This window comes from Pipistrellus kuhlii, unplaced genomic scaffold, assembly GCF_014108245.1.
Source record: "Pipistrellus kuhlii isolate mPipKuh1 unplaced genomic scaffold, mPipKuh1.p scaffold_m20_p_11, whole genome shotgun sequence".
Lineage (NCBI taxonomy): Eukaryota > Metazoa > Chordata > Mammalia > Chiroptera > Vespertilionidae > Pipistrellus > Pipistrellus kuhlii.
Window position 1 is genome coordinate 23,611,137 of NW_023425416.1, and position 11,513 is coordinate 23,622,649.

At 43.8% G+C, this 11,513-nt stretch overlaps 1 protein-coding gene across 3 annotated transcripts in view; it reads right to left on the reverse strand.

Moving 5' to 3' along the window:
- The window catches only part of RASA2 (RAS p21 protein activator 2), a 115,532-nt gene extending 107,347 nt beyond the window's left edge, over positions 1-8,185 (reverse strand). For all 3 annotated transcript variants that reach the window (XM_036431268.2, XM_045579224.1, XM_036431267.2), the window contains exon 1: positions 7,997-8,185. In XM_036431268.2, the coding sequence (XP_036287161.1) occupies positions 7,997-8,132 (136 nt within the window). In that variant the 5' untranslated portion in view covers positions 8,133-8,185. The remainder of the gene's footprint in view (positions 1-7,996) is intronic.
- Positions 8,186-11,513: the final 3,328 nt, after the last annotated feature.

Here is an 11,513-nt window from a genome sequence, read left to right on the forward strand (position 1 = left end):
TTAACCGTTACAACTCTAACTGTCTGATCTTGGTCAAGTTACTTAGTTTAGATATTCTGAGCTTCAGTTTCTTCATCTGCAAAATATGGACAATGACTGTTCTTATAGGATTAAGTATGTTAATATGCTTAAAGTCTGTTAAAAGTGGCTGGCACATAATAAGTGTTATATGTTTTCTTTTTGCCTATAGGATTTGCTGCAAATATTTTCTCCCAAGCTATTGTTTATCTTTTAATTCCAGTTTATAAGTCTACACTTACCTTTCCTTAAATAGTTCTTTCTCCATCTCTATTCTAATATCAGAAATTACATAAGTAGGTGAAAACAACAACTGATTGCCCTCACTGATCTCACAATCAAGTTCTCTTTGATTACAGGCATCAAAGTTTTCCATTAAAAAAAAAAAAGATAACTTCCTTATTGCATAAAGCTTTCCCACAACCAGTAAAAATAATAAGCCAGTAGAAAAAAAGGACAAAAGAAATAGGCAAGTTCACAAAAAAATGGAATAATAGTTCTTAAAAATATGAAGCAAATAAAAAAAATGAAGTGATCCTTGACCACAAATTACAACTACAAACTAGACATTTCATCTTACAGACTAGTGAAGATCAATTAGTTTTAAAATACACATTATGGGGGTCGGGGGAGCAATGGTATATGTACAGAGATAATAATTTAATAAAAAATTTAAAAAAAAACAAAATAAATAAAAAATAAAATAAAATTCACATTATGTGGGTATAAAGAAATAGGCATTCATACACTGCTGAAAGGAGCATAAATTGCTATAGTTTCCCAGAAAAGCAGCTTGGTATTGTCTTTACACATAAAATGTACATACCATTCAATTCATCAATTGAATTCATAAAATCTAGGAATTTATCCTACTGATAGGCACATACACTCATATTAAAAACTAGAGGCCTGGTGAACAAAATTTGTGCATGGTGGGGGAGTGTCCCTCAGCCCAGCCTGCACCCTCTCCAATCTAGGATCCCTCTCACAATCCAGGACTGCTGGCTCCCAACTGCTTGCCTGCTTGCCTGCCTGCCTGCCTGCCTTTAGCCTCTTCTGCCTGCCAGCCTGATCATCCCCTAACCACTCCCCTGCCAGCCTGATTGCCCCTAACTAACCTCCCCTGCTGGCCTGGTATCCCTAACTTTCCTCCCCTGCCGGCCCTGTCACCTCTAACTGCCCTCCCCTACCAGCCTGGTCGCCACCAATAAATTGCAACCTCCTTGTGATCACACCAAACTTTCTATTGGTCCCCTTTGAATGGTCATGCACACAGCAGGTTGCTGCCACTCAGGTAATTTGTGGCTAGTCTGTTCAATTGGCAAAAGCAGGGGTTTGCCATCCTAGCTGCCCATTAGCACCCTCTGTGGAAAAACCTACAGATGTCCAGGTACTACTCCAGAAATTCTGATTCAGTAGGTCCGGAGTAGAGCATGGACATCAGAATTTAAATTCACAGGTGATGCTGATGGGCAGTCAGGACTAAAAACAGCTGAGTTACAGCATGACACCAACAGGGAAGCATCCAGGCTCAATCTCCACTCAAGTTACAATCATAGTCTGTCTCATCACTAATCCTAACCACTTCACAAAATTCTTAAAAAGAAACAGATGAGAGAGTGTGTTGATAACACGAAAATCTATTACCACTGGATATATCACTAGATGGGCAGAGCCATCTTCATATATTTAATGCAGTACATCTGCAACATTAGTACTAATGAATTCACCCTATGTATCAATAGCATGTTAAAAAGAACTTTGATAATACTAGTGAACTAGTGTACATAGGTCATAAACTGTGTGAACTCTCTTTCAATTTTATTTGTAAAATGAGGGGACAAAACAAAAGACGTTCTCTATCTTCCAGCCCTAAACTTCTATAATTCTCTAATACAGGGGTCTAAAAAGCACCTATTGCTTAGTTACACTTTAGGATAAACTAGTAAGGAACGTTTTCATTCCATTCACAGCCGAGGTCCAATTTACAGTCCAACGAGCTAGTGCCCTACAATCCAGATATGTATTAAGTACTGCTGAATAAAGTAATTAACATTCACAGAAAAAAATATTTTAGGATTCAAACAATCTGATCTAATAAACTTAGATATTTTTTAAATAGTGTATCTTATGCCAAAAAGGCATACTAAATAAATTTAAGCATTAAAGTAAAAGCATCTGATGCATTGTCTTAAAGTAAATGGGTCAAGTTTAAAAGAAATAATTGAAGACTAGGTGTTAATAGGGATCTTAAAGACCATATCCAAATTTCTCATTTTACAAGAAAATGGGGACTCAGCAAAGTTAAAGAATTTTTCCGAAGTCATTCTGCCATTAATGATATTCTTAGAAACATGCTTTTAATAAAAATTTGTCAATTATTATTCACTGATGTGTACTGGTATAACTTTATAGAGATTTAGGATATTTAAAACTAAATCTATAGCCGAGACCGGTTTGGCTCAATGGATAGAGCGTCGGCTTGGGGACTGAAGGGACCTGGGTTCGATTCCGGTCAAGGGCATGTACCTTGGCTGCCGGCATAGCCCCAGTAGGGGGTGTGCAGGAGGCAGCTGATTGATGACTCTCTCTCATCGATGTTTCTGGCTCTCTATCTCTCTCCCTTCCTCTCTGTACAAAATCAATAAAATATATTAAAAAATAAAAATAAAATAAAAATAAAACTAAATCTATATAATAGGAATTGGTTACTATACATAAAAGGTTTCTTAATATACCTTAATCAATGGCTATACAATAAAACTGTTAGAGCATAAAACTTCATTAATACATAAAACATGTAATTTGATATTGTCAAATAATTTCATAGAGAACTTAACTAGGAAATAGGATTAGCATCTATGATTAAAGGATAAAATGATAGTTTTATTTCAGCTAGGTTAGTTCCACAGTCTCTTAGAGTCTACTCAAAGAGTTCTAAGTTAAAAAAAAAACACACTAAGAAAATCTATGAACTCATTGAGGTTTACCTCCTGTCTTCCGCAGAGCAAATGATTAGCAGACTGCTCTGTGAACTTTTACAAAGAGCCCCTTTCTCTCATTTCTATCCCTCTGAAAGATGGATTCTTCCTTCATTCTGAATAACTCATCTCATTTCAAGTTTCTGACAATAATAAATTCTTACCATGAACCAACCCTTTTTAAATCTTTTCCTCTATTAATTTATTCAATAACATCTCTTTTCAAATATCTGATAATAATGAATTCTTAGAATGAATAAAGTCTTTTTAATCTCTACCTCTCAATTGTATTGTATGGTCAATAAAATGTTTTGATTTATATTTTATTACCAAAAATCTCTCAAACTTGCCATGACAAATAAAAATATTTAATGGGTAAGGTGTGATTGTGAGATTTTTCTTTACTAGACTCAGGACCAATTAGTAACAATCATGGATTTGAATACTGTCAGGTAACAATATTCAAATCCACTAATAATGAGCAATCAAAGCATTTAGAAAAATTTAATCCTTTTCCTGATGAGGCAACTTTGGCAACAGTTCAAGCCTAAACTCAGATGGCACTTAATACTACCATCTCTTCTTTTTGTTTAGTTTAAAATTTACAAAACACTTTCCTATCTTGTGTTTCAAATCCTCCTCAGGAAAACACAGTGAGAGGCAGGCCATTTTCTAAAGGCCTATTCTGTTCTAGGCACCATGCTGACACTGGGATAGTTTTTTATAAAAAATGAGTAAGAATAAATTCTACCTTGGAAGAGCTCACAGTCTAACAAAGATAATAATTTTTATGAAATGTGTTAAATAATAAGGACAAGGAATTTTGATTTCTCTGCAATACAGTCTTAACACTTTCTCTCCAGGAACGGGGGTCTGACAGTACCCCAGAGAAGAGACATGACATGGAGATGACATGGAGCAGGCTTTTGAAGGATGAGCAGTTCTCAGACATAAATATATAGGGTGGAAAAAAGGAGAAAACATTCCAGGCAGTGGGAACAACATGTGCATGTAGCATTATTCCCATTTTAAAGATGAGGAAGATAAGCTCAAACGTTAAGTGAGCTGCCTGAAGTCATCACATGAATAATAATTAACAAAATAGAAACAAAATACAGGTCTCTTATGATTTTAATCAGCTTCGCACACCAACTAATGCCAGCGCATGTTGGGTAAGAACATCAAGTAAAGATTAATTTTTATCTCCTACTTGACTCCTTATTCGAGAATCTGCCCCAGATTCTGGGGGTATAGGATTTATTTAATCCTCAAATCAATCCTGTGAGAGATGTTTTTACTATCCCCATTTTACCCATGAGAATAGAGGCACACAGAGATTAACAAAGGTTGGAAATTAAGTGACTAACCTGACCAAGTATCCATCTATATTCCAGCATACCCTACAGATCCTTCTAGGCCAAATGGCCTAGGTCATTCTTCATCTGAAGATGTCAGGGAAACCAAATAAGTTTTGGGACACGTCATGTTCCCAAATTTGATACCATACAACACGTCTCAATGTTCACACAAATCCTCAAATTCGGCTCCTTTATAAATCTGGTCTCTCTTGAGCAGATAAACCCATGAATGAGGTGGCATGGGCTCTTTCAGAAAAGTTTTACAATCCAATTTAATTAGACAAGAACAAACTTAACAAAAAGCAGTAAACAAAAGGACAACATAAAATAACAGCACAAAGCCTGAAAGTATAAAGGAGAAAGCCCCAATTCCCTTCTTTTGCTTATGTGTGGGTTTGTGTTATTTTTGGGAGCAATGCAAAATTGCTTCCTCTGCACCAGCATATCTGCCACTCATTGTACAGGAGTTCAGACCAAAGGATGGAGTCTGAAGTAACCATTTCTTTCAAGGGTTCACATGACAACTGCAGGACATCCAACAACCAAACCTGCCTCTTGAATATTAACCAAGCAGACCATTTGGAACGGCCATGGTTTCCTAGGGCACTAAAAGGACCTCGGGGAATCTGGGATCAGCCTGTAAGACAAAATATTGTCAGCAACACTGTATTTGCTAATGTTGATCTTTGAAACTTGACACCACAAAATGGTTTTTCCATCTGCCAACCGAATATTTCACCTTTTAAAGTATATGAGAAAATTAAGAAACACTGGAATGAAACCCCTAGAAAAGGCTATAGACTGTTAGCTTTAGAACTTTAAAATAATAATAATAATAATAAATAATAATAAAAATAAGCCGAAACCGGTTTGGCTCAGTGGTAGAGCGTCGGTCTGTGGACTAAAAGGTCCCAGGTTCGATTCCGGTCAAGGGCATGTACATTGGTTGCGGGCACATCCCCAGTAGGGGGTGTACAAGAGGCAGCTGGTCGATGTTTCTCTCTCATCGACGTTTCTAGCTCTCTATCTCTCTCCATTCCTCTCTGTAAAAAATCAATAAAATATATTTTTAAAATAATAATAATAATAATAATAAATATATATATATATATATATATATATATATATATATATACACACACACACACACACACACACACACACACACCCATCCTCACTTTTTTACTGATATGATCTGGAGATGAAGGGTCCTACCCCAGTTTAGGAAAAAGGACATTTCCTCTTGGGCTCCCCTTTCAGCGTTATGGGCCTCTAATTCTCCAGATCAGACTCTCAATCAGCAGTTCGGAATCTGCCAGCACATCTCCAGGCTGGTGGGCACTATCAGGCTTTCCTCCGAGCGCCCAGTACGATGAAAAGGGAAGCTGACATGATTCCCCAAGATGCTTAATATCTTCAGCGTCACAACCACCCTCATCCCATTTCTGTGACTTTAGCACCTGCTAGTGACTCTTCCATCCCCCAACCCCCACCGTGCAAAACCCACATGTCAGTTTCAGGGAAACAGAAAACTGCATCTCTTCAGTGTTCTCAAGGTCAACCAACTCTGGATTACACCAGCTAAAAGGAGGGCCAAGAAATGGTGAGGGGGGTGGGGGGGGAGAGAAACTTCATATATGTGTCCTGATAATTTTTTTTTCCTATGAAGCAGACACTCTATGATCTGAGCTATAAACTCAGCAATTAAAAAAGCAAGAAACTGACTGAGATTAACAGAATATTCTGACTACAGTTAAAGTAATAATATTCCTAGCAACTGGATGATGAATCTTCACATCTGGGTAGTGGGGTTGCTTAAACCATAGAAGTGAACTTGTGGGGTTTTTTTTTGTTTTTTTTTACGTGTTGGCCCAAGTACACTTACAGTGGTATCTCTTGCTGTGATATCTTTGCCGTGGAGCGGAGCAGGTGAAAGTACGGGGGCAGGTGAACTCTGGAAAGAGCCCAACCCTCAATTCCATGGTGTAACCTGCAGCCATGTAAATCAGTGAGGCTCCTATGGAGAATGCCTAGCACCTCCAAGTGACAATAAAACATAAAGGAGTAAAAAAAAAACCTGGGAAAATTAGATGGAGAGGGAAACTCTGGCCCACTTATAATTTCCCCAAATATTAAATTGTATGAGTTTATACCCTAAAAGGTAACTTCAATTTGGAAAGGTTACAGACAAGATCTACTTTTCTGGTGTCATTGTCCTGGTTTTAAAAACTGTACTTGTGTGAATAAAAAGGTGGGAAAGTTTAACATATCCGCCACTGAGATTTAATAAAATCAGAAATACTTGCCACGGGAGAGCAACTTGAAAAGAGGCAAGTGGGAGAATCCAAGCTCCATTAATACTACTCCTTATTCAGAAAGAGGAAAAATTTACATCCTGTGTAGGAAGAGTATTGTTTGCCATTTTAATGTAATTCGCTCTCCTCCATACAAAGGAGCAAGTACTCCTCCTAACTCAGGGTTATTTCCACGAAGCACGTTGCATTTGAGAATACGGAATAAAGAAGATGTGACCTCTGACAAAGGCAAAAAAAAAAAAAAAAAAAAAAAGGTTTACTGATATAAATGACAAATAGGGAAAAAAAGTGTTTCCTCTGCATATAACCCTGTGAAGAATAAGAAAGAAAAAAAAAAAAGCAATCTGACGCCAAAGGGTTGTTTTATTTCCAAAATAAACGTCCAAACGACTGGCCTCCATAGAGTCTTTCCGTGGTAATAACGCTCAGAGCCTCTGAGCAAAAAAAAAAAAAAAAAAAAAAAAAAAAAAATTGTTATTAAGTCAGCTCGCAGGGCTCGTTCACAGGAGTAATTAAATGCACGAGGAGGAAATGAATTAAGTGGGTTAAGTGCTGGCTGGAGGAGTGTGTTTTGAGACCTGTTCACAGGAAGCCACTACATCCTGCCCGACTCACTGTCAGCCACGCCGCCTCCGACTCAAGTCCCCGCCGCCGCCGCGCCGGGCGAGCACAGGTGTCCGCCCGCCCCTCCCCGCCCCGGGCGGCGGCCCCGGGAGCCCCGCGGCGGCGGCCCGGGCCCTCCCGGTCAGGGCGCCTCTCCCAACCTCAGACCCCGGCTCCCGAGCCCAGGAAGCGGGCAGCCCCCTCCCCTCGGGCCAGCCCCGCGTCCCCGCCCTCCTCCTCCTCCCCCCTCCCTCCGGCCGCGCCTCCCGGTAATCACCGCCCGGCTCCCACCTCCGGGCAGCTCCGGGCGCCCGCACCGCCCGCAGGCCCGCGTCTCCGGGCGGCCGGAAGCGCCTCACGCCCCCGGCCCTCGCCCCCGGCCGCGCCCGGAGCCGGGGCGTCCCCGCGCCCAGGCCGCGCCCCCGGGCCGAGCCCCTCACGCGGGCGCTGCCCAGGCACCTCCCCCCCCCTCCCCGACGGATCCCCGACGCTCCGCGCCGTCCGGACCGGGCAGCCGAGCCCACGCCGCCTCCCCCACCACACCCCCCTCCCAGCCTCCCTTCCCCTCACCGCGCGTCCCGCCCGGGCCCCCGCCCGGTCCCCTCCCGGCCCCGCGACCTCCGCGCAGCGCCGCGCCAGCACCTCCGCGCGCCCGCCGCCCCCTCAGCCCCGCGGCCGCCGCCGCCGCTGGGCGGGTCCCGTCAGCCCGGCCCCCGCTTACAGATCTTGCCCCGCAGACTCTGCAGCACTCGGACCTCGCGATTGTCCTCGTCCCCGGCCTCGGGCTCGGCCGTCGCAGTCGCCGCCGGCGCCTCGGAAGCCGCCACAGCATCAGGCGCCGCCGCCGCCGCCGCCATGGTGCAGCCCGGCCCGTGCCGCAGCCCCGCCGCCTGCGTAGCCGGCGAGGCGGAGCCCAGCGGCCGAGTGAGGGCGCCGCGCGCCCGGCCCCGCCCCCCGACGGCTCGCCCCGCCCCCTGCGGCCCCGCCCCGCCCCGCCTGGTCCGCGCAGTCCCTGCCGTCCTACCCCGACCGAGCCCGGCCGCTGCCCCCGCGGGAGCCGCGCTCCCGGCTTTCCTGCTCTTTGCCCCATAAGAGCCGAGGCGCCGGCCAAGCGCGGCTCCCAAGTCCGGGCTGTGAGCAGCCTTGAAACCCGCTTAGAGAGGACGCCGGCCCTCCCGACACCCCCAAGTCCCCCCCGGGAAGTGCGCTCTGCACCCGCGGACTTCCCTCTCCTAACTGCCCCGGGAATAGGATGCAATCAGACAGGCCGGTGGACCTCAAAACCCCCATATTCAAAAGGAGCAAGAGGTGCATTAGAGAGTCCCTCAATCATATCCCTAGGTTTCCCCCACCTCCTATCACACACTACACACACATCCTTATTTATTTTTTTTAATAAAACTGCTTTGCAAAAGCTGGTACAAAAAAAAAAAAAAAAAAAAAAAAGGACCATAGTCCCCATTAGCACATGAGGACAGTGCCTGACACCCACCCGCAGAGAAATTCTGGAGCCTTTACCACCACTGGTGTGTTTCGGAAACAGAAGGGAGAAGGGTTGGGTGTCTCTGCCTCCCTCCCCGCTTCTCCAAAACCTCCCCCGCAAAGTGGGTGGGCTTGTTAAAAAGTTGATTGGCACTAGGAAATTTGTCCATCTTTTGACTGGTTGTCAGCTTTATTTCAAGGGAACTCTATACAGTGAGTAAACTGCATGAATAATAGCCTGGTATGTGATGAGAAGGTGATTTCCTGGTCTTGAGGTTGTGCCCTGCTTTGCCCGAAGAAGGAAGAAACTGTGACTTAACCTGGGCAGGGTATTTGTTTTCCAGGGCAACAATAGGAAGCAGTCAGTCTGTCAACAAATTATTATTATTATTATTATTTTTTGAGAGGCAGACTTAGTGATAGCCTCCGAGACTGCACATCGGGCCAAGGTGAAGGGAGTCCCCGCCTTCCAGCAGCTCGGTCTACGGGGAGACAGAAAGGGACAGAGGCACTGGGAGGAAAGAACAGAGATGAGGAAATGGGGGGGGGGGGGGCGCGGAGGGGGGCCTTCCTGGGAAATGCCCTGCGGGGTGAACTGAATATGAATACAAGCCAGGAGAGGCAGAAACGTGACAAGGAAAAGAAGCCACTGAGCGGAGGCCGGACAACCCCAGAGGCTCTCCTCAGTAGGTGTCTGGCCAAGGAGTGCCACTTCCAGGTTTTGGGTGTGTTGCTGGTCATCTCGATATGGGTTTTACACATGTTGGAGAAAGTCAACTTACCTCCTCTTATGTGGGCGTTTTGCTGTCATTTCGAACAATAAGTCCAAAACTTGATTTCTTATTTTTCTTTCCAAAGGCTGAGCTCACAGCCATATTCTGTTATCTGGGCTAAAAACTTGGACTGTTTTTTTTTTTTTTTTTTAATCCCTTGTCACCATATGTTTTCAGTTGCCACATCCTTCTGACTCTGCCAAAATCTCCTCTCTCCTTTCCCTTCCTTCCCATTCGGTCATTGTCCTTGTTAAAATCCTCGCCATTTGAATAGTTCCGATATGTTACAGTGTTTGTTTGTTTTTTAAAAAGACATGAGCTTATGAGACAGGCCGACTTGGGTGGGAGCCTAATTCTACCACTTTTACACGTGCAACATTTGGGCAAGTTACTCCGCCTTTCTGAACCTGATTTTTTTTTTTTATTTTTTTTTTTACAATAAAATGGAAATGCTATTCTCACTCTCCCTTCTCCAAGGAGTTGTTCTGAGCATTCAAGGAGTTGTTCTGAGCTGTGTGTGTGTGGAGCGTCTGATGGAATGCTGGGCATGTAGTAGGATTCGCTCAGTCAACACCGCCTCATGCTCCTCTCTAAGAGGTCTCCCATCCTCCCACACACCACTTAAGCTAATCCTCCTCAAACAAAAATTGGAGCTTGTCACTTGTCAGCCCAAGAGAACGTCGATGGCTTGATTCATCCCTGGAGCCAGCCAGTCAGCTCCAAGGCAGGTCATGAGGAGTGCTAGGAATGACAGCAGAGGAAAATTAAAACCCCTCAGGCAAATGTCCTCTGTCGGAAATGGACCCGGCCTACCTAACTCCTCTTACCACCAGCCACACTGAGTCACTTTTCTCTCGGGCCTGACTCTGTTTAGTGACCATCTCCTTCCTGCCTGGCCAAGTGTTGCCTCAGCCATCTGTCTCCTTCTCTCCCAGACAGAGTTCTTCTCTGTACCTCTCTGTGACGCTGAGCTCTTTCCACGGGGTATGATGGGCCTGTGTACGTGTTCTTCTCTTCTCCTAGCTTCGTGTTTTTAACTCCCTCAAAAAAATATCTGTTGAATACATGGACCCAATCAGAGTTGCTCATCTACTTCCTCCACTAGGCCGACATGAAGTTTTCCTGCTTTGAAAATTCTGATTTGTATTATTATTCATTAGCACAGCCGTCCAAATGGTTAAATGGGAAACTTGAACGCTATTCTGTAATTTGAAGTTAAAAGCTAGTTTTTAAAGTTTTGTTCCCTTCTTTAAAATATCAATATCTATACCAGATTCTCCTAGTTTCTCTTCCTTTTCACTATTTTAACTCTAAGTCCATAGCTCTATTAATAAAATTGTCGCCCTACCCGGTTTGGCTCAGTGGATAGAGCCTAGACCTGTGGACTGAAGGGTCTCAGGTTTGATTCCAGTCAAGGGCATGTACCTTGATTGCGGGCAAATCCCCAGTAGGGGGTGTGCAAGAGGCAGCGGATCGATGTTTCTAACTCTCTATCCCTCTCCCTTCCTCTCTGTAAAAAAATCAATAAAATATATATTAAAAAAGAAGAAATTATCACTAGAGATATGAAAACAATTTTACATGAAGTGCATCCTCCTCTTTTTCCCCTCTCAAGCAGCCTTCCTATTGCACGTCTCAGAATTATCATACAGTTTCACTAAAAGCCCATTTTTCTTCATCTACAATGATTCGTAATTGCTCTGACTTTGATTAGACATTTAAGGACAGTATTCTTCTTCTACTGATGCTGGGCTGATTGCAGGGATCTTTGGCAGAGTCAGTGTTTCCTTCATGTAAAATATTTGGGAAATAAAATCTTATAGAGACTAATAATACTTACTCACAGCACAATCACAAGAAGGCGGTCACACCTCCCTCCCTTCGCTGCCCTTGCACATTGTGTTTTAAACTCGTCTAGAGTTCCTCTCATTTCTTCACGATGTTTAGTAACCGGAACAATATTGCATCATGCACGAACTTGCA